Source organism: Leguminivora glycinivorella, chromosome 3 (genome assembly GCF_023078275.1).
Source record: "Leguminivora glycinivorella isolate SPB_JAAS2020 chromosome 3, LegGlyc_1.1, whole genome shotgun sequence".
Classification (NCBI taxonomy): domain Eukaryota; kingdom Metazoa; phylum Arthropoda; class Insecta; order Lepidoptera; family Tortricidae; genus Leguminivora; species Leguminivora glycinivorella.
In genome coordinates this window covers 24894344-24918456 of record NC_062973.1, presented here as the reverse complement: position 1 = coordinate 24918456, position 24113 = coordinate 24894344, and the positions used below count along the sequence as shown (strand labels likewise).

Sequence of the window (24113 nt, the reverse complement as noted above, 5' to 3'; positions counted from 1 at the left end):
TGCAAACATATGTAGTGTAAACTACCATCGTTTGGAAATATTAACATTATTAACTCCTTCTTCAACCTCACGTTTTCCCGGTCTAGCGCCGGGGTCCGCTCTCCTGCTCAGGCCCCGTAGCCGAAACTCCGTGAAAGGTAGTCCAGCTCTGTCGCGCCAATACGCAAGAGTGATAGAGATAGATATCTACGAGCGTTTCGTGTCGTGAGCGTTTGTGCATTCGGCTACGCGCGCAGTCTTCTCCACTTTATTCACTTACAGTCCTCTCCAAATTTGCAAATATTATTACTTAAATAGTTATTTGTTATACAAGGGGGCAAAGTTGTATTTTAACGCCGAGTGTGGAATTGAAAACGAACAAGTAAAAGGATTCTATAGTTGAACCACGAGCGAAGCGAGTGGTTCGAGAATAGAATCCTGAACTTGCGAGTTTTTTAACACGAAAAGTAAAATACACTTGCACCCGAGTGTAACACAAAACTTTTCCCCTCACTATAGCGAGGAAACTACAACGCAAAAAATGCGTTTATCACTGTTTCCAGTAGTTCCACGGGTGGTAAATCATCTTTATTACTAGATTCACCTACTTTTATCAATTTTAAAGCAGTTAATGTGACTTTATTCAAGGTCAAATTACTTTACCCACTAGTGGATAAAATGCGTTTTTACCCGCTGGTATTAAAGGACAAAACACGTGTTTCCGAGCTAGTGAGGGGAAAAATACTTATTCTGATTACATAATGAATTGAGAATAATTTAAATTAAGCTGATAAAGCTACTTTGTTTTGACGCCGTTTTCATTAGGTACGCGTATCCTTTCGGAGAGTGCAGCCAAGCCTGAAACAAGTTGTTGGTAAAAATTATAATTAGGGTGATTTATTTATTGTAACTATATTTCAAACGAACTTATCTAATATCTATGTTTAATTGTATAAATTAAATGGTATATATGTTCGATAAACTTTTACCAAATGCCCAGTAGTCCCATAACCTAGTTAATTTTAAATAATAAAGATAGATTTCAGGAGAAAAAAAACACAGGAATGGTTCGGGAAATCTGCCGAAGTTTGCTAGGTAGGCGGTCTCTGAGACCGAATAGCTCGGAGCGCTGTGTTGATATACATAATTATGTCTACAAATTTCTTAATGGTGATTTTCGTCTCAAATGTATCTTACTAAATGTCCGAAATATCATTGCTTAGTGCAGGATAAAGTCATACCTACATAACATATACCTTAAGAATCTTAAGATTGTCTGTAAGAGATAGCGATAAGACCGCCTGCTGTTGACCTTTGTGTGTGCTTCTTTATTTCGTATTGCTGTATTTTATCGAAGTGTGCGATAAAGAGTATTTGTATTGTATTGTATCTTACCTCAGAGTGCAGAAGTAGAAAATCTAGACTAGACTCAAGAAGGAAGAGCCGAGGAATAGACCGAGTAACCCGCCGCAGTTTGCCAAGAAGTCTGTCAGACCGAACAGCTCCGCATCTTGCCAAACGTCCAGAGCATCATCGCTTGGTGTAGGATAAAGTTATCCCTACATAAAATATATCTTACCTCAGAGTGCAGTAGTAGAAAATCTCGACAAGACTCAAGAAGGAAAAGCCGAGGAATAGTCCGAGTAAACCTCCGCAGTTTGCCAAGAAGTCTGTCAGACCGAACAGCTCCGAACGGCGCATTGACATGTAGCGGGGCTCTTTGTAGTACAGCTCAATCATCGTGTATGACATCCTGGAAAAAAAAAGAATTTAATTTAGGTATAAATAATGTACGGAAGAAAATAAAATGAGTTTTTTTTTTATAATTGAATGTAGATAATAATATATATTTGCAAACAAGAACCAACTTATCGACCAAGCATTTTGAAAATCAAACTTTAATGTTTAAACATGCAGCAAACATTTTAATGAATAAGTATTTCGTGCTTTGGGTATTTGCATATAGGTACTTGTATAGCTAAGTCCGATTTATTATGATAACTAAAAAACGAAATAATACAAATAGCCTGACCTAATGCCCTACGGCACTAAGCTATTTTCCTCATGGACGCCTTCCGACAACCGATATCGGGAAAATGCTACCGAAGTTGAAGCCAGTAGTCAGTAGTCAGACCGAGTAGGCATACAGTTTGTTGCAATGTGCATTGCATTGTCACTAAAAGAGATGTAGTACCTAAAGAGGCAATAAGTTTTAAAAATCTATAAGGTACAGCGGGGCAAATCTCGACGGGGGGGGCAATTGTAACTGATCCACTTTTTCCATTATTATACTATGATGTTGAGTTCTACATGTATCCACTGAACACGCCTACCATTTATAACCGGTGGACACTCTATTTAATAATTCAAACATTGTAAAACATGGAAAAAATGGACCGGTAACATTTGCCCCGCTATACATTACAAATTTTTGTCAAAGTCAAAATATTCTTTATTCAAATAGGCTTACAATAAGCACTTTTAAATTGTCAACAATGTACAATATTCAAGTTTTTACTCACCCTTGTTCCCCATCCGTTTCATTCTGATACCACTCAGGGTAAACAACCTTCATAGCGTTCAGCAGACTGTGGATATCGAACTTCGTCTTAAGGACCTCAGCGTCGTACTGAATGCCGATGCAGAGCGGAAGGCATTGGCATTTGTCAACTTTAGAGTCAGGTTGGCTTTCCTCCGCTGCGTATCTCTCTGGAAATGTGAAATCAATAAGCAAATATCTGGGCAACCGAGCTTCGCTCGGTTCTGTTTCGTATCCTTGACATGTGTCGCCATCTAGTTCAAAAATGAATAGTACCTACATCGAGCGAAAGAATTCTCAGCCTTAACAACACAACTACTCCACACGAGATGGCGCGCATTTCGCCACAAAAACTCAAATAGTGTATTTTTCTATTCGTTTTAGCCTTGACCTGTGTCGCCATCTAGTGTTTGCAATAAATAGTACTTACATCGACCGAAAGAATTCTGTCTTAACAGTACAACTACTGCACACGAGATGGCGCGCGAAGAAAAACGCATGAAAACTCGAAAATTCGCGTTTTCCGGGACCTAAGGATAAGTTAGACCGATTTTTCACCCTCAAAAACCCCCACATAACAAATTTCTGCGAAATCGTTAGAGCGGTTTCCGAGATCGTCAGTGTAAATAAATATATATATAAATAAATAAATAAATAAATATACAAGAATTGCTCATTTAAAAGTATAAGATATAAAGAGAATGCGGCCCGATTCAAATTATTTCATTTTGTTAGACTATCCTACTTATTTTGACATGACTCATCATCCTCCTTGCGTTATCCCGGCATTTGCCACGGCTTTTGGGAGGCTGGGGTCTACTTTGACAACTAATCCCAAGATTTGGCGTAGGCACTAGTTTTTACGAAAGCGACTGCCATCTGACCTTCCAACCCGAAGGGTAACTAGGCCTTATTTTAGTTAATCCGGTTTCCTCACGATGTTTTCCTTCACCGAAGAGCGACTATTTTGACATGAGTAATTTGATAAAAGAAGTTCTTGTATTATGGATAGGGATGTTTGTTTGGCAATGACAACATCCCGTGGCCTGTGACAATAGGGACAATAGTCGATGGCAGTAGCACTTCGCCGTTCATTGCCTGGTCACCAAGGAAATATTGACGCTGAGTAACAAAGTTACCAAGAAATAGGCACATGATTATCAGTGTCAAGTGTGAATGTCACCGTGGTAAAATATCCAACAGATGTAACATCGTTTTCTTCCATATCCACGTTCGCGATGTCAAGACAAACGCTTCTCGGGCTTACTTTTTTATCCCCCAACGCAAAAACGACGGGGTGTTATAAGTTTGACGTGTCTGTCTGTCTGTCTGTTTGTCTGTCTAGACACGCCTGTCTGTTTGTCTGTCTAGACAGACAAACAGACAGACGTGTTGTGTGTGTCTGTCTGTGGCATCGTAGCTCCCGAAAGATTTTTTTTTGTTTTAAAGCTGAGTTAGTCGGGAGTATTCTTAGTCATGTTTCATGAAAATCGGTCCACTATGTCGCGGTCGGGGGTTTTTTCAAAATTTAAATTTTGTATATTGGACAGGTCTAAGGTTAGGTATTGTAAAATATCTCATATCTCACCCAATGCTTTAATAACGCAACCTCTTTTCAGTTCTCTGCAAATACTAGAGCTGTCTTTATCTGAAATTAAAAAGAAGAACAAACAGATTAAACTACTGGCTCTGTGAGTTGTAGACCTTCGCGACATGCTTGTAAAACGCAAAACGCTTAAGGTAGAGCGGGGCAAATCTCGACTGGGGGACAAATGTAACTGGGCCATTTTTTAAATGTTTTACAATGTTTGCATTATTAAATAGAGTATCGACCGGTTATATGGTAGGCGTGTTCAGTGAATACATGTAGAACTCAACATAGTGTAATAATGGAAAAAATAGATTAATTACAATTGCCCCCAGTCGAGATTTGCCCCGCTGTACCTTCTCTCAAGCTACGATGATAAACCACTGTCAGTTTTGTGACGATAATTAAGCATGGCATTTCTATAAAAATATTGTTTGTGTTGATTACATAAACTTTAAGCGATAATCTACATTCAGAACGTAAATTTTAAATGATCTTTAGACAGATTTTATGCTTAAGTAACTTTCGTCACAAAAAAGACAGCGAGTTAATTTTTGTTAACAACTTACGCTAATTGGGGGGTCCCAAATTCTTAAAATGCCCTTAAACTGGATGAAGCGGTTGCGGTCCTTTACTAAATTAATACGAGAACTTTTTACAGAGTTGGCTTAAATATAATATTATAATTATGTACTAGTACTAGTTCTAATCTTAAGCTAATGTTCAACACAATTTTTTTGTTATGAATAAATGAAATGAAATGAAACGCTCCGTCTAAAAGTGATCTATGTTATTAGCAGAGATCGGACGGATTTGCGACATTCTTAGTGACTTACGTCATTTTAATGACTTTTAGTATGAGATGACGCACAAAAATCCGATCTCTGGTTATTAGCCCACTTACGTGGCATATGAAACCAAACACAGCCACAGCTGTCAAAAGTGTATTCCGACATGCACTCCAGTCGACAGTTGTTCGGCGTATACGTTCGGAAGTACTTCAACTGACGCTCTTTGGGAAAGTAGCATTGGCGGCTGAAAAAAACAATACATACAAAGTCAGCCAGCAAAAAAACTAGAGCATCAAAAAACGCTTCAAAAGTGTTTACTGTTCTGGGTACGTAGCCGAATGGCACAAATGCTCACGAAACGCTCACGAAATGAAACGCTCGTAGATATCTATCTCTATCGCTCTTGGGTATTGGCGCGACAGTGCCAGACTACCTTTCGCGACGTTTCGTTTTCGTTTCGCGTCGCAGAAATGCTATTCTACTACGGCACCTGTAACCGTTCAACTAAAAAGTTGTGTATGAGATACATTAAAAGAAGAATTAAACATTTCTCGACTAATTGAATTGAACCGATATACCTAAGTAAAGGTCTTACGTAAACTTTACGAATATGCATAAAAGAAGAAGTAGAGATGTGGGCGTTTCTGTTAGGCTTTCGTAGCTTCGGTACTTTTAGCCTTTATTTCATGATAAAAATACAAATTACATTTAAGCAACGACTACGAACAATATATCTAATCTTATAATTAACTTAAAATTAAATCTTAAAACCCTAAATACTAAAACTAACACAAGCAGGTTATAACTAAATATAAAAAACCTCCCTCAGATCCCCTGCCTCCGGCATAGACCCAAGAATGCTTGCGGCGTTTCCCCTTTGCACCGCCAGACTCAACCTCTGAGCAAAGAAGGAACCGGCTCTTTGGTCCCCCGAGACACCTATAAGGCGTTCCGACACCTTTTTAATAAAATTTTTGGTGTCAGACGACCAAGGCCCCATAGTCTCCAATGCTAGCGCCACAAACTCATAATCGTTCACTAAGAAAGAGTATTTGCGGCGCTTTATCGTTTGGGCTTGGTCGGCGGCAGACCCAGGTTTCCTAGCCGAGCCCTCCACGTGGGACGGAGCCAAAGTGTCGACGCAGGTGGCGTCCCACGCCAAGGCGCGACCCAAATTCCAAGGCACGAGTGTGCACCCATCGGGTCTCTTGCCATCCACGGCAGAGAGACCCGATGGCTCCAGAGTTGCGGGAAGAGCGGCGGTGGAGAGAGCACGTCTTACGAGGTCATTTATCGTGGCATGCCTGTAGAGTCGACCTGAGCTCTGTTGACAATGTAGGCCATGCCGGCCCAGAGCGTCCACGGGACTCCCACAGCGACTGCACGCGTGCGGCTCACAGATCTTAAGACCGAGGCGAAGGCACACTGCAATACGCACTGCAGAGGGATCCAGTACAGAGCCAATGTTCCGCGATGGCAACGCATGCAGGCAATGGCCCGATTCAGGCTCCGATACGGCTAGTAGCCTGGCACGCTCAGACTGGTTCTGCGAACTCTGAACCAACTGCATGTGTTGCAACTTAATGCTCGCAGAATCCCAGGCAGCTTGACTGGCTTTTTCCGTCGGTAAATGTTCGCCGGGGTGATTCGCGACCCATGCCGATTCTGCGACCGCCAAGCACGCCACCGGAACATTAGCGGTTGAAGTAATACGCAAAATACCGCTAATGAGGGTGAGAGTGCTGTGGATAGACGACAGAAAGGCCGGGAGTGCTAACCCACTTGTCGTGCGAATACCGAGACCGCCGAATTTTATTGGGAGAATCGCCTGTGACCAACTGGAAGGAGTGACTGAAATATTTAAAATTTTGCACACAGTGTCTTTCAGCAGCTGGTCCACATTCTCCGTAATTGAAGGAAATTTCCAGATCGGGGAACAACGGAGGATGTACAAAAATTTTGGGGAAAAGAGGCAAAGACGAAGTAAATAGATAGCCATGTGCGGGTTAATTTTTAGAAGCAGATCTCAACATTTATTAAACTGTTCAATTTTAGAGTCTATGGCTGACGGAATCTATTCATCGCAAATCGGGGCGCCTAAAAGTGCAAGATTCTCACGAGTAAGTACCGAAATATTTGGCGTGAGGTTATTGATGTCATTGATTAAAGACGCCCTGTTGTCCACAGAAATCGACTCGGAAATATATACCTCACACTTGGCAGAGTTAACCGCAAGGCCATCTCAGAATCGGTCGATGATTGTTTTCAAATCAGCCAGAACTGAGGAAGTTCTGCCGCCAATCGTGCCGTTGTCCGTGTACCAAATGTTCAAATCAGATGTAAGTTGCGTGACTATTGGGTGGACTTCGGTACTTGAAAGGTATGGACGTCATATAAAAACAAGAACGAAAGGTTAGTTCTTACATTTTTGGAGGATAGTTCTCTAAGGTATCAGAAGTATTTGTGACGCTAAATTTGACTGCAAAGGAAGAGGTCTGCTCTGGCAACGCTGCATAGTAGTAGAGAGAAGATTGAGGCATATCTGCCGGGTGCTGGAGATACACCTGAAATAATTCAGTAAATTAAGAGAAAAAATCCTAATATATGTATAAACTGTAAATAACCAAAACACGCGAGTCAGCGCGCACGCAACACGCTTAGTGACTAGCTCGCGCAGTGCACGAAGTGAAACCGCCGAAAATGATGCCTGACAAAGAATTAGTTATTGTTAGAAACGTGACTCCAATAGCGTCATAATAAATATGTTTTTCAATATTTAAAACACGCGTGTTTACCAGAGCTTTATTGTTACTAACTCTTGTTTAGAGACCATAACACCATCATTATCATAATTTCTCTTTATCCAATTTTGTGATGTTCCGAATTTGACATAGGCCCACTTGCACCAACCACTTAACTCAGGGATGGGCTGTCATATGTCAAATTTCATATAAAATGGTAGGTTAACCCTCCAGTTTCGTTGGTGCAAGTGGCCCTTAGAGTTCTCTTTCATTCTAATGTGACCATGAGTCTGTGCAAAGTGATCCGTGCTTGACAATATGGCCCGACAAGCTCGCAGTACTAACCTTGTAACCTTTATTGACTCCATAGCATAAACCGTCCCGGTCGATAGTATGCTCCTTAAGAATAACTCGTAAGTCAGTGTCTGCGCCGTTTCCCTGAGGATGGAATTATTAAGAATAAATAAAATAAATAAATAAATAAATATTATAGGACATTCTTACACAGATTGACTGAGGCCCACGGTAAGCTCAAGAAGGCTTGTGTTGTATATAAATACTTATATACATAGAAAACATCCATGACTCAGGAACAAATATCTGTGCTCATCACACAAATAAATGCCCTTACCGGGATTCCAACCCGGGACCGCGGCGTAGCAGGCAGGGTCACTACCGACTGCGCCAGACCGGTCGTCAAAACTTAATAACCGTACTTAATACTACTAATACTTTTGTTTAGGCCATAAAGAATTTAGATCAAAACGGATACAATTCTTACGAATGCGTCAAATGAAATTGGCAATTGCTGACTTTATAGATAGCTTCAACATCATGTTTTAGATATATTTTAACATTTTCCTAGGGTTTAATGTATTTATTTCTTACTCACTCTGCCTCTTTTAGGATACACATCCTCTTCATTACTATTGTATCCCCCTTTTAGAGACCAGTTTTTGCTGGGTATTGAGCTGTTCAAGTAAAAATAATCCTGTTGTACACTGAAACAAGGGTAATTTTTGTAAAGAAAATTCGTAAAAGGAAAAGTTTTTACACAAAAAAAATTGGCACAAGTTTTTATCGCCGACTGTACCTTTCTTTCAACAGTCATATACTGCTCTCCGAGGCGTTTCTAAAAAAACCCTTACTTGATGGGAATACATTTCATTACAGAGTTCCTATGGCCACCTTTCTGCTCCATCATCAGATCAGCTCCATGATAATAATTGCATTGTCAAGAGATTTATATATACATTTTTTTTTATTTTATTCATAAGGCACACAAAACAGACAACATTCAATACATTATTATAGCAGCTATAAGTTACAGGTTTAAAATAAGAATGCCGTCCAAAACATGTATGTGTCGCAGTAAGATAGATAAAGCCGTTATATAGTTATAACCCTAGGGATATAATTATACGTCGTAACATAGTTAAACGAAAGCGATTAATTTCTATCTTACTAGGAATATAACTGTAATACGTTACTAGTTTAGTCAAATAGTTATATGACTGGATTCAGTCTAGTGAAATGATTGTAGGCAGGAGTGCGGCGGTGCGGCAGAGGTATAGTTATAACCCTAGGGATATAATTATATGCCGTAACATAGCTAAACAAAAGCGATTCATAACCATCTTACTAGGAATATAATTATAATGCGGTAGGTACTAGTTTAGTTATAAAATTATATCACTGGATTAAACTTAGTCTAGGGATATAATTATAATACGTCTCTAAGTGGGACTGGAACCGGTAGTCCCGGTTCTTTATAGTTCTATACCATAAAAATCAAAAGGAACACTTATGTCGCGACTCTGTCCATCCGTCTGTGTGTTTAGAGAGAATAAGCACATTGAATTGGAAATAATTAACAAATTCTTGCCCTAAACAATTCTTCACTGTGGTTTGTTTGTTTAACGCATATAATTATATCCCTAGGGTTATAACTATACCTCCGCCGCACCGCCACACTCCTGCCTACAATCATTTCACTAAACTGAATCCAGTCATATAACTATTTGACTAAACTAGTAACGTATTATAGTTATATTCCTAGTAAGATAGCAATTAATCGCTTTCGTTTAACTATGTTACGACGTATAATTATATTCCTAGGGTTATAACTATATAACGGCTTTATCTATCTTACTGCGACATATGCACAGCAAGAAAAAATATGAGTATTAAAACCTATCCTAAAATTACAAATTACATTTTTTATCACTTTAAATTAAACTATATTAAAATTAATAAATACATTAAACAAATCATAATTAAATGATAAATTTTAGTTATGTTGTTGTGGTGTACGATGGCCAAGAACCTTGACAACTAATTACATTTACTAAATAATTTACATTTACATATACGCAAAATTTCAGTTCAGTCGGAAACTGGGAATTGGGTCTAATTTAACTTGCACGATTTGATTACAGACAGACAACCGAACAGATGAAAGTAAATAAAACCTACTCGTACAATCTCAAACGCAGAAAATTCTTAAGCTTGACATTAGATACGGTGATAACAGTAGTCTACGTTCTGCGGATAGGATAAATGTAGGCCAAGAGATGCTAAAACCGCCAAGGCGCCAAGAGATGTTAAAATATTACTCTTCGTGAGTTGAAAGTGATTTCTAAGAATTTAAAGGGTCTAAATGTCTCTATCGCGCGTTCCCGGAGCGTACAGGATAGAACGCGCGATTAAGTGTTGTTAGTTTTTAAGGTTCACGTTCTTTCGCGCGTGATTGCGCGTTTTTGAGAACGGAAAGAGCGTGAGTAAAGGCACACCTCGGACACTGGCGATCAAATATATGAAAGAGGCGCGTTCCGAGCACACATTCTAAAATCGTGTAGATGAACGCGTACTATGCTTGTATGAGTGAAATATGACAGGTCGACTGTTCGCGTTTTTGACAGGCGGTAACTGTGAGGTAACCGAGAGGGGGTGGGCGGCACTTTCAGCGGGGAGCGGGAGTGGCCATACTGTACGATAGTACTCTTTATTATACTGTGGTAAAGGCTAATCGTGCGCGAATCGTGCGCGTTATTATTGTTTATTCTTATTAATAGTATCGATTTGTAAAGAGCAACTAATTCAACCACCAATTCTTTAGTTCACGAGCATATGTCCGCCATGTTGCGCGCGCGAATGAACGTACGTGTAAAGGCAACCTCAACCACGTTGCACGCCCGCTCCAGCGTACGCAATCGCGCGTTTCCCTTCTCCTCCCGTCGGCTTTACACGCGCATTATTTCACACGCGATTGCCGTATCATGCGCGATAGAGCGTCTGTGTAAAGGCGGCTAATCTTAAGCTAATGTACATACTTTTCTTGTCTAATGATTTCACTTGCCGCCATGGTGTTTGTGGTAAAGCACAAACCCTCCGAAGTAAGGACGGGCTGGAAAAGGTCCTGACACGAGACATCCTTTCCTCTCCAGCGGCATGCGTAAAATATATCTTTCAGGCTTGGAGAAACCTAAAAAAAATTGAGTCTTTTGTTACAGTTTTTTTTATAAAATATGAGGCAAACAAGCAGACAGGTCGCCTGATGGTAAGCAATCACTGCCGCCCATAGACACCCAAAATACCAGAAGTGTTGAAGGTGTCTTACTTCTGGGCAAAGTTATCCCCCGCTTTTACCATTCCTCCCAGATTTGTGGAATATTCAACAACTTAAAAAAAAAAGTATTCTAAAATAATACGAAAGGTCTTCTATTGGAGCTAACAAAATGAGTTGTAGATACTTATTTATTGTAAATAAGTTGAAAACTGTTTTGGATCCGAATTGTTGATTACTTGTCCTGATTACCAGCCGGGACTTATATGCCTCATCTAGGTACCATAGTCTATATTAAGAAGAACAAACAAAATCATGGTACTAACACAATATAATAAAGACTAGTACTATCGTACTAACCTCTATAATATGCTGAACGGCTGCGGCATCAGAGAAGTTCCGCATTCTGTATGGAACGATGGACCAGTCAAATAAGCAAACTAGCCCGATGTCCTCATACTTGTGGGTCCAGGAATCATCTTCTATGCTATGAAATAAAACATATTTTAGCATAGTAATGTATTACCTACCTATAGACATGTCTAGAAAAAGTACATTTATTTTCATAAGAAAAATAATTTACATTTATTGAACTTTAGACTACGTCTACAAATATGTAACTAGTTTAAAGTAAAGTGCCAACGATGCTTGTGGCATTTCCTCGCTGTATCACGGACCGATATGTTGTGCGAGAAATTTGCCAGCCTTCGTCAACAAGGCGCTTTGCAAGTTTTTCTACAAAGAACTTGTGCTTTTTCCCATTGTGGACCTGGGGACCGATTTTTGAATGTCGCACGCATAAATTCGCCGTTCGAAAGTCGTTGCATTACGTCGTTTTCCACAGACTTTCGAAAGGCGAATTCATGCGTTAGAGATTTAAAAATAGGTCCCCTGGTTTCGATGCCATGTAAATAATACAAGATCGTAGTCAATCTCTATCGAGGTTTTTGTATATATACATGACGTCAGATGATATCAGATGTTTAACAATGTACAATTATAGATCCGTAACTACATTATAAATAAGGTCGTGCTCGAATATTGTAACGCCCGATATACATATACAAAGAGTGGTATGAGTAATAGTTATTTGTTTTACAAGGGGGTAAAGTAGTTGTTTAACCGCACGTGCCAATATTGATACCCGAGCAAGCGAAAGATTTTAAAATTGAACCGCGAGCGTAGCGAGTGGTTTAAAAAGTGGAATCTTGAGCGTTGCGAGGGATCAAGGCACGAAGGTTAAACAAACTTTGCCTCCGAGTGAAACTCAATTTTTTCACTACACCAACACGAACAAACTATTGACTATAAAACATTAAACTAAATCAAATCCATCAATTTATTCAATATTTATGATTCAGAATCATCATTTATAGGTAAATTCTACCAGCTAGCTAAAACACCAAGTTAAAATTTGTATGAAATTACTTTGCACTCTTGTGGATAAAATTCAATTTTGCTATCTGTTTTCGAATATCAAAGTAAGCCGTTACCAGTTGGTGTGGTGAAAACTCAATTTACTTATCATGTGATCTGTTACTCGTCACACGTGATCCAATCTTTTTCTTAATCTCGATCGTTTCGTGAGTGAAATTATAAAGCGATTGCTTCGCTTTGATTTGTGGGCAAATTGTCACTGAAGGGAACGGCACCTAAAACAGGTGAAGTAATAAATAAATTAGCACAGTAAGAACCTCCTGAGACATGAAGCAGTTGTTTTGTTTTTCAACGTGTAGGTAATTTTAGTTGTTTATAAATATTTATGTTCTAAGCAACTTCGCCGAAACAATGCCGGCAACGCCCCGGAACCTTTGAGATTAGTTTCAAAATGCAACTGATCGCGATTTAGCCCCGATCCTAACACTTATAACACATATATAGTTATTTGTTTTACGAGGGGGCAAAGTTTTCAAACTGCTTATGTTAATATCCGAGCAATCTAATGATTCCGAAATCGAATCTCTACTCTCTAGAGTACATAGTAGTTAAGTGACGCATGAAGTAAAATATTTAAAAATAAATAAAAATATCATCACGAGACAACGTCACGAGTCACTTAGTCTCCCTATTTAAAAATAATTTTCAGCACTTTACTATGACGCAAAACGCTCAAAACTTAGTTATTATTAAAAAGTGTAAAGAAGCCTTGTGTTCAGTGAAAAAAGAAAATGAAAACACCATCGCGTTAGCGCGAGAATTATCTTCAAAATTGTCCAACCAACAAAAGACGATTCAGTCGTTAACCGACCAAATTGCGAAGCTCGAAGCACTGTCAAAGCTCAACAGCACTCCACCAACCAGATCAGTGCTAACAAGATCGAAGGCCAAATCACTAGCAAGCGCAAAGCCAACTACAGCCAACGACACGCCGCCGAGCAAAAATGAGCCAATGGGAGGCGACGACGACGCATCAACGAAATCCGGCTCTCCCGCGACTCCTAGAGTAGGTGAATATAACACACCGTTAATTCAAAATCTCGACACACCAACTAATTCTCAGACAAATCTTTCGCCGCCTCAAAACAAAGGGACCAAAGCCCACAACAGAAATAAAAACAAGCGACTAAACAAGCTAATAGTGCGCGGCTCTGCAGAAAATACCAACTTAGAAGGCGTCGAAAACATGAAGTATGTACACGGATGCTTTTTCAACACAAACTCTACAACGAGCAGTGTCGCTCAACACCTCAAAAATGTACATAGTGGAGAATATGTGGTAGAAGAAATCCAGTCGAAACGAGACAGCTACAAATCTTATAAAATCGGCATCCCAGAATCGGTTTTTGAGAAATTCACGTCACCGTCTGCGTGGCCAATGCATGTCACCATAAACCAATGGCAGCCCTTTCTCACCAGAAAACCCACTAGACATAACCCAAGACAAGCCGCGAAAACCGATCAAGACTGCACCCAAACATAGTAAGCATCTAGTTTTGTGTCATCAAAATATAAGAAGTCTAGCTAGCAAGACAAAACAAATAGACATATTACTCTGCAACGAATTACAGTGTGACATCTTATGTTTAACTGAGCATTGGTTAAAATCTAAGCATGTAGCTACTGTAGACAAACATTAGAACATGGTGGCTCTGCCATATATGTAAAAGATAGCCTTCAATTCTTGGAAAGGACTGACATATGTAATATATCAACAGAACATGTCCTTGAAATTTCAGCAATTGAACTTCCTAAATATAATGCAATCATAATATGTATTTACCGATCAAATCTGACAACGTTTGAACGATTCATTTTATGTTTTGAAGAATTATTAGATAAGATAGTATTAGAAAATAAGCAAATAATAATAATGGGCGACTTCAATGTTGATTATCTCGCCGATTCCACACAAAAGTGCGCTTTGGTAGACTTGATCACGTCTTTCGATTTTATACAATCGGTCACTTTTCCCACACGCGTCTCAAACATGTCGAGTACGTGTTTAGACCATATTTACACAAATAACTTGTTAAGCGCACATAACATACAACTACAATCAGTTGAAACTCACCTGTCCGATCACTACGCACAAAAACTCACAATCACTCACGAAATCACTAACACTTTACCCGTTTCCTCACGCACATTTCCACAGCACAAAATCAGGTCCTTTAAAGATCACCTTCACTCTATAGACTGGCCCGAAATCGAATTGAGGGCAAATAACGACCCAATCGCCCTTTTAACATCACTAATAAACGTCCTAAACAACACCTCAAACATATGCTTTCCGTATCGTCCAATTTGCCATTCTAAAAAATATAACTGTCCTTGGTTCACTAACAGCTTAATTATGCAAAAACAAATGCTCATACAACTAATTGACATCTCAAAAAGAAATCCAACTAGCATCGAATTACTACAGCGAATATTATCGATGTCCTTAAAATTTGAACAAAGTCTAGCTAACACTCAACGAGAGTACTATTTAAACATGTTATCGCACAGTAATAACACACAAAAAACTCTGTGGCAAATTATTAACAACGTCACTGGACGCGCATCTGGCAAGCGACAGTGCAGTTTAGAGATAATGAAAGATACCCGCGGTGAACAATATGACTCGCCCAACCGGTTAGCAAATGATATAAACACTTTTTTCCTATCAGCTGCAAATACGACATGCGCACCCACGGCTCGTCCCGAACTGGCTAAACTATTGTTATGCAACTCTTCTAAGCCTAGTCCTGTTACCATCAAATTAACTCCCTTCAGCCAAGATGAGTTGTACAAAATCGCAACACAAGTAACTACCAAAAACACTTGTGATATATTCGATACTACAACAAAGTTACTCAAAATAGCACTGCCATTCGTCATCGTGCAATTAACTATAATTTTTAATTCATTCATAAAATTGGGAATATACCCTACTATATTAAAAAAGGTGAAAGTTGTACCCGTCTATAAGGGAAAAGGTCAAAAAGACGAACTAAAAAACTACAGACCCATTAGCATAATACCAACTATGGCCAAATTATTCGAAGTGGGGATAAGCAATCGAGTGTATTCATTTTTAGAACAGTTTAACCTGTTACACTCCAAACAATACGCCTATCGACGCCACCGCTCGTGTGTTGCCGTCATTCGCGAAACTCTCGATTCCATTATGCAAGCCAAAGAAAAAGCGTCACACGTCGCCATTCTGTTGTGCGACATGACACGCGCCTTTGACCTCTGCGACCACTCCGTGCTAGCCACGAAGTTCGAACATTTCGGATTGCGTGGCCCGACTTTACGACTTATGGTAGACTACTTAAAAAATAGACAGCAGTCAGTCGTATTGAAAAATGGTCTAGTTAAATCAGACGAAGGCAGTGTGGACATAGGGGTTCCGCAGGGATCTTCGCTTGCAAACTTATGTTTCCTCTTACAGGTCAATGACCTACCGGATGCTGTAGACGGAAATATGTTTATCTTTGCTGACGATGCTTGTAACATCCTTATCGCCCCTGATATCGATAGTTTGGAAAAATCAATCACTAGCGACGTACAAAAATTACTCCATTGGTTCTCTGTCAATGGACTAGTTTTAAACGTCGCTAAAACCCAGGTGTTACATTTTAACTTAGGTGGGAGACCACTCAGGCCCCTCGCTGTCACGGTTAATGGCACGGTCCTCCCACAAGTAAAAAACGCCAAGTTCCTAGGTGTGATAATCGACTCTGCGCTAAAATGGGACATTCAAATCGGTAACATCTGTGGAAGGTTGAGTGGTATCTGCTTCGCCTTAAAACGCTTATCGTGCATACTTCCGCAAGCACAAGTGCGCAGTAGCTACTTCTCACTATTCCATGCGGTACTGAACTATAAGTCTCGAGTTGTGGGGCCTCGCCGCCGACTGGCGCCGCGCTTTCGTGCTCCAGAAGAGGGCGGTGAGAATAATAGCTCGCGTCCCGCCAGGCTCACCGGCCCGACATTTGTTTATCTCCTTAAACATAATGACGATGCCGTCTCAGTATATATTTAATGTCGCTAAATTCGTAAGAACGAACATTCATAACTTTCCTTTAAGACCTGACAATCTGCGATGTTTGAGGGACAGACAAAGAGGAAAACTAGCCACGACCAAATGCAGACTCACCAAGTCTACCAAAACTACTTATGTAATAGGTACAAAAATTTATAATTGCATTCCAAATGACATTCAAAATTTAGAAAATGATAATTGTTTTTATAAAAAATTGAAGAAATGGTTAATCAAAAATGCATTCTACGATGTAAAAGAATTTTGTGACATTTAAACATTTATGTAATATATCCAATTATTATTCTAATTACTTTTAATAAGGTATTATGATCTCTTAAATTCAATTCAAAAATTTAAAGTTTAATTATTATTCTAAATTTTAATATATTTATGAACTGTAACTGTTGACGTGTAATGTATCTGTGCATTTACGAAATAAATGAATATGAATATGAATATGAATAAAGAAGGGATTTCATGGCAACAAGGTTAATCGAATTTTGCTCCACATTGAAATTCAAAACGCAAGTTCATGTCATTTTTTCCATCCTGCACATTCACGTCAACTTTAACTGACGATATACCTCTCCTTTGGAGGGTGAGTTGGTCGACTCAAGTACGCTTTTCTAACTCATCATCGTTCTTGCGTTATCCCGGCATTTGCCACAGCTCATGGGAGCCTGGTTTCCGCTGTGACAACTGATCCCAAGATTTGGCTTACTGCCTACGCACTAGTTTTACGAAAGCGACGTCCATCTGACCTTCCAACCCAAAGGGCAACTAGGCCTTATTGGAATAAGTCCGGTTTCCTCACGATGTTTTCCTTCACCGAAAAGCGACTGGAAAATATCACATGACATTTCGCACACATCTGCCGAAAAACTCATTGGTACGAGCCGGGGTTCGAACCCGCATCGCACGCTCTTACCGCTAGGCCACCAGCACTTACCCTAGGCCACCAGCGCTTACCCGCAAGTATACTTCTGATCTTATCTTATCTTTTGCCTGACTCACAATAAATGAATGAATTACCTCTCCTACGGATACCAGTTGTTCACTCAGAGCTACGATAACGGGACTCGTCTGCCACTTGATCCAGACGTTTTTGATCAGGAGCACACACAGACTGATGCTGACTAGGAATGTGACCACCCAGAATATCCTGAAAATAGAAAATAAAAGATCTATTCTGCCTAAAAAACTATCAACACTTGACAGAAGTATTTACATTGTTTTTACCTACCTGCATAAGCTAACTACTTGTCAAAGTTTTCAAGTCACATTTATTATTAAGTACTTCTATTATAACAGTATTTTAACAGAAGACTTGTAGCAACTCCTATAGTTATTGGAAAGGATATTCATTAGTAATTGGCCACACTAGAAAAATTAGACAGGTATGGCCTTTTTTTCTTTCTGCCTTGTAAAAAGTGAGTGACATAGAGAAACTAACACACTCAAGAAGGAATACATCCTTTTGTGTAGTGTTACGAGATTTACGAAAGATTGACTTTGAAAAACAGGCAAGGCCGTCGGCTTAGTAGGCAGGTCCACTACGACATACCGGTCGTCATCCAAAAAAAAACATCATAATCATATCAGCCCTTTATCGCCCACTGCTGAACATAGGCCTCTGTTCTAGTACGCCACTTCTCCCGGTCCTGGGTTAGTCTCATCCAGTAGTGACCCGCTATTTTCCTGATGTCGTCCACCCATCGAGCCAACGGATTCTTAGAACAAATTAAATTATCCTCATAGAAAATAATTTAATTTGTATTTTTTAGTAGACACACTACTATTTTAACTATAAACTGGAATAAATGTCATATACAAAGAAAAAATGATCAAGGCCTCCAAGTGTCCAAAGCTGGACACTTGGAGCTTGGAGCTTGGTGGATTTGAGCCAACGGATGCCAGGCGTTTCTTACATTTGTAAGCGGCCACCATTCCGTTAACATTTTAGTCCACCTGGCATCACTCTGCCTAGCAACATGTCCCGCCCAAGAAAACATGCACTTACTTTTCTACGTAGGACCGGCCTTTCTCAGAGATGTACTTGAGCCCATGAAGCGTGCTGTTTTCTGCATACTCTTGTATCAGTTGCGTTGCCAGTTTCCTTCGCTTACGACTCTTACGGTTGTTAACGCTACTTTGGTTTACCTCAGTAGTCTCTGGACTGTGGAAATAAATTCATACTTTTTATTTGTACTTAGGTAACCTAATAGGATAATTACCTAATTATGCTAGCGAGGTAACCGATAATACCTATGTCACTGTGATAATTTTAGGGTTCTGTCGCGTTGGATTGTCGCAAAGCCTTGGGTCGTATTTTGTGTATGAGAAATCACTTAGTATAGTATGAACAGCTTTCAGCTTTCCGATGCGTAAGTGTTTTCATACTCATAAGCGATCCTCAAACATAAAATGCGGTTGGATGCTGATAGATGTGACTTCACTCTTAGTCCGTTTTCAAAAGATCCAAGATGGCGCCTGTAATGTATGAGATATCGGTCCGACATCCGATATCGGATCGGATAATGTGAAAACGCACTTATTCGTACCACTGTCAAATGAACAAACAAAACTTACTCCATCTTCACAAACAGCAGAACACTAAACACGACCTATCACCACGGCACAGGAAACATTGTATGCCTCATTTCATTACAGTTACTATGTTAATTAGTAATTACATTAGTCCCCATTGCGGACGCGCCCCTCAAGTAATGACATTTCATTAGGATATAAATATCTGGGGACTGCGACTGTTAGCCTAGACCTTGTTTTGAGCTAGGTTTATGTTATATATAACCGGGTTGACATATTTCTACGGTAATCATTCCAGGGAACACGATTCCGCTTTCACAATTTGAAGTTTAAGCGTTAAGAGTTTCACCACCCTCTTTCTACCCGTAGGTGTCGTAGAAATCGACTGTGGGATATGAGTTCAATTGTAGTGTAGGCGACGGACTAGCAAAGCCAACGCAAACAGTCACTGCGATAACACAAATTAAGCTTTCATTTAATCCCTTAATAAAATAGCTTAGAGTGACAGGGAAACTTGAGCACTGAGCATTCTCGTGTCCTCTGCCTACCCTTTTGATAATACAGGTATGAGTGGCTGTATGCTATGAGAACCAGAAAACAGACTTACTAAATTGCAAATTATACTATTGAATGTTACCAACTTAAAATCTAAGTTTAATATAATAAATAAAGATATACAAACATTTATGTATAAAATAAAAATACCTGTGTGTTGAGGTTAAGAATTTCACCACCCCCTTTCTTCCCGTGGGTGTCGTAGAAGGCGACTATGGGATATGGGTTAAATTGTGGCGTAGGCGAGAGGCTGGCAACCTGTCACTGCAATGTCACAGTTTCGTTTTCTTTCAACCCCTTATTTGCCAAGAGTGGCAATGAAGCTTTAGTGGTTTCATGTGTTCTGCCTACCCCTTTATGGGATACAGGCGTGATTGTATGTATTGTTGTATTGTATGTATGTTATGTATAAAAGACTTATCCAAGAAATTGAAAATAAGTATTAGAATAATTATGACTTTTTATTTCGAAGCACCTACTCTTTTTGATTATGTTTTTTATTTCCGCTACCCAAAGGTTGTCTGGTAGAGATCGCTCTTTAGCGATAAGACCGCCTGTTGTCTGCCTCTATTTATAATCATTTGTTTGGCTCCACTGTATCTTTTGCTGAGGTGTGCCAGTAAAGAGTATTCTATCTATCTATAAATTATGAGTATCACTCTACGATTTTTTTTTATGTTGGTGATATGGTCTATCTAGATATTTATTTAGTACCTAGGTAAAGTTGACGAACAATAAACTTAAACTAATGTTTAGTTAGACTATTAATAATGATTAGTGTACAGTATTATCAAGAGACAAGGAGAGGTAATAAAGTAATGATTACCTGCTCAAATTAAACGTTCGCGTGTAGCGCTACTTACCTACAATAATACTCACTCAATTAATTAATGGTCGCAATAAGGTATTTGCAACTATTTTAAATAAGGATGCTGATACGAAATAATGTGTTATTCCACATGAATTTTGCAATAAATTGACAACTTTAATCGTCAAATTTTTGAGTTGACATTTTATTGCAAAATGCATGTGGGATAACATATTATTGCGTATCAGCGTCCTTTTATAATTAGTGTTAATTATGAAATAAAACTATGGAAACGGATTAAATCGCGTATAATGAATCAATCATCTGATAATGGAACAAGCACGACGAAGGCTGTGAGGCATTTGTGTTGTATGGTGTTGGACATTTGCAGTTTGTTTCTTTGTCAATTTTGTGTAGATTACCTAATTGGTTAATTATTTTTTAACAGAGTAATTGGTAAAATTTTTTGAATATTGTATAACTGGCTTTATTAATAGTGTGTGAACCTGCCTTAGAAATCTATATTATTTGTGGTCATGGTTCGTTAATATTTCTTGTAAGTGGGTAGCTTTTGCACATTTTAATTTTTCCGCAGTCACCCGTTGACCACGAACGCTGTAAAGAGTTCGAAACGTCGGGATGTATTTAAAATTCATTATACGCGATTTAATCCGTTTCCATAGTTTTATTTCATGAGTAACTATCGCGGTAACCGAAGACAATATTAGTGTTAATTAATTATTATGTCAACTTCGTTTAATTTATATCAATTGAAACTTGAAATTTACATGCCGACCGAATCATTTTTACACAGATTAACTGAATCCCACGGTAAGCTCAAGAAGGGTCTTGTTGTGGGTACTCAGACAACGTTATAAATACAGAGATAACATTCGTGACTCAGGAAATATCTGTGCTTATCACAAAAACAAAAGCCCTACCGGGAATTAGAGTTCTGGATGATCCACGGTTAGTTTAATTAGGCCTATATTCGATTTTTGTCGAGCTCCCAATATTTCGACGCAATTACATGCATCATGATCACGGAAAACTTAAACGAGAGTTCGATAGAAACCAAAAAAGGTAAACACGGTCACTCCTTTTGCAAATGCTGTCCATTGCTATTCGACGCGGTAACGCGGGAAGTGTGATGGGCAGCTTTGTACCAGGGGTTGCGCGGGGGAGCCTCTTCCAGTAGGTTTTTTTTAATAGTATTTAGTTTTAGAGTTAATTAGGTTTTTTATATTTAATTTAGTTTTATTTGTAGGCTCATTTGTTAAATATTACATATTACCCCATTCCTATTTTATACAATTAATTGAATAAATACATACATTTCATTGACAAAAAAAAACACGGTTTATTCCGGTCAATATAGGTCTAATAAATACCCTTACCGAGATTGGATCCACATAGGCCCCATTACGTTTTTAAATTTTAAATTTATTTACACCAAACTAGGATAAAACCCGTCAGTTTCTCATTAGTCCTATTGGAAAACTCGATAAATTATTGAATAGCTGCATAAATTCTAAAAATAAAATCCATTTCTATCCCGAGCGAGCGTTTAATGGCTGCCAATCCGGCGAGAGAGCCCTAGAATTAATTACCCCATACCAATTACTAGGCACCCTAGGCTCCTTCGTGTGTGCAGTGGGCTTACCGCGAGATTGGCACTGACGTACACCTTGGCAAAATAAGAGTAGAAGTGGACGTTTTTTTTTTAACATAGCAACACTTAACTGTTCTCAAAGAGGATCAAGTATTATAGAGAGTTATTGTCAAAGTAAAATGTGTAATCACAGTGCATAGACAGCCATCTCTCGACACAAGCTTAAAAGACACACAAGCTTTTGAGCCTCAGTTTTGACAATTTGGCCCATATTCTTAGCTTGATAGGCATGTGTTAAAATGTTAAAATGTCAGGGCAATTTGTATAAATATTTGTTCCTGAGCGCCATCTAGCTTAGTTTAGGGCTAAGTTGATCGAGTAGCGCCATCTAGCCGAGCCCCCAAAGGTGTATCGCCATCTAGGTCACCGTACTTTTTTCTGTATGGTTTTGAGGTAAGTAAGTTTTTAGGGTTTCGTAGTCAACTAGGAACCTTTATAGTTTAATAGTCCGTCCGTCCGTCCGTCCGTCCGTCCGTCCGTGGATAATCTCAGTGACCAGTAGCAGTAGAAAGCTGAAATTTGGTACCAATACCCGTTAATTATGTGGTCCAGACTTGGCTATATACCTATTTTGACTGTGTAAATACATTATGTCATTCCACAAAAGAAATCTTATAGTACAAAAGGCGGCCTAAATGTCGAAAGACGTTTTCTACCAGACAACCTTAAGGCAAAGCAGAGAGATTGTAGAAACAAAAATAACATAACGGTTTACGTACTAGAATACTAAGGGCCAGCTGCATCAACTACATTTGACAGACACATCATCGTCACGCAGCCGGCGTCTATGGAACTTCCCATACAATAAAATTTACCGAACGCTTTAACGGTGACAGGTGATTTGGTGCAACCGGCCCTATGTATTGTTATCATCTTCTGCGGTCCTACCCCGAAAAACGCGCTTGTATATCTTTTTTAGGGTTCCGTACCTCAAAGAGGAAAAACGGAACCCTTATAGGATCACTCGCGTGTCTGTCTGTCCCTCTGTCACAGCCGATTTCTCCGAAAGTACTGGACCGATTTACTTGAAATTTGGCACACATATGTAACCCTGTGGCCCAAAGACGGACATGTAATTTAATTGAATGAAATTTAATCACAGGGACCACTTTTGGGGGGTAACATTGAAAATTAAAAATCAACGTTATTAAAACTATATTATATAACTATTAAAACAATTACATGCATCATGATCACGGAAAACTTAAACGAGAGTTAATTCGATAGAAACCAAAAAAGGTAAACACGGTCATTCCTTTTGCAAATGCTGTCCATTGCTATTCAACGCGGTAACGCGGCGAATGTGATGGGCACCTTTATACCAGGGGTTGCGCGGGGGAGCCTCGGGGGAGGTTTTTTTTAATACCTAATGTAAGTATTTAGTTTCCGAGTTATTTAGGTTTTTTTTAGATTTAATTTAGTTTTCTTTGTAGGCTAATTTGTACCTATTTTATACGATTAATTAATTAAATACATACATTCATTGACAATAAAAACACGATCTATACCGGTCAATATAGGTCTAATAAATACCTTTACCGGGATTGGACCCCTGAACCGTAGGCTCCATTTCATTGTTAAATTTTAAATTTATTTACACCAAACTAGGATAAAACCCGTCAGTTTCTCATTAGTCCTCTTGGAAAACTCGATAAATTATTGAATAGCTGCATAAATTCTAAAAATAAAATCCATTTCTATCCCGAGCGAGCGTTTAATGGCTGCCAATCCGGCGAGAGAGCCCTAGAATTAATTACCCCATACCAATTACTAGGCACCCTAGGCTCCTTCGTGTGTGCAGTGGGCTTACCGCGAGATTGGCACTGACGTACACCTTGGTAAAATAAGAGTAGAAGTG

The 24113-nt window shown here is 39.2% G+C and overlaps 1 protein-coding gene across 1 annotated transcript; it reads right to left on the bottom strand.

Annotated features, from left to right (window-relative positions):
* Positions 1-668: 668 nt before the first annotated feature.
* Positions 669-17814, bottom strand: LOC125224733 (pickpocket protein 28-like). The gene is made up of 12 exons (XM_048128171.1): positions 17706-17814; positions 12725-12855; positions 11564-11690; positions 10971-11122; positions 8531-8639; positions 7984-8076; positions 7322-7461; positions 5011-5141; positions 4107-4166; positions 2502-2688; positions 1559-1732; positions 669-837 (listed from the first exon to the last, which is right to left on the bottom strand). The coding sequence occupies exons 3-12, from the start codon at positions 11606-11608 to the stop codon at positions 801-803; spliced, it is 1128 nt and encodes a 375-aa protein (XP_047984128.1). The 5' UTR covers positions 11609-11690; positions 12725-12855; positions 17706-17814; the 3' UTR covers positions 669-800.
* Between the last annotated feature and the right edge of the window lie 6299 nt (positions 17815-24113).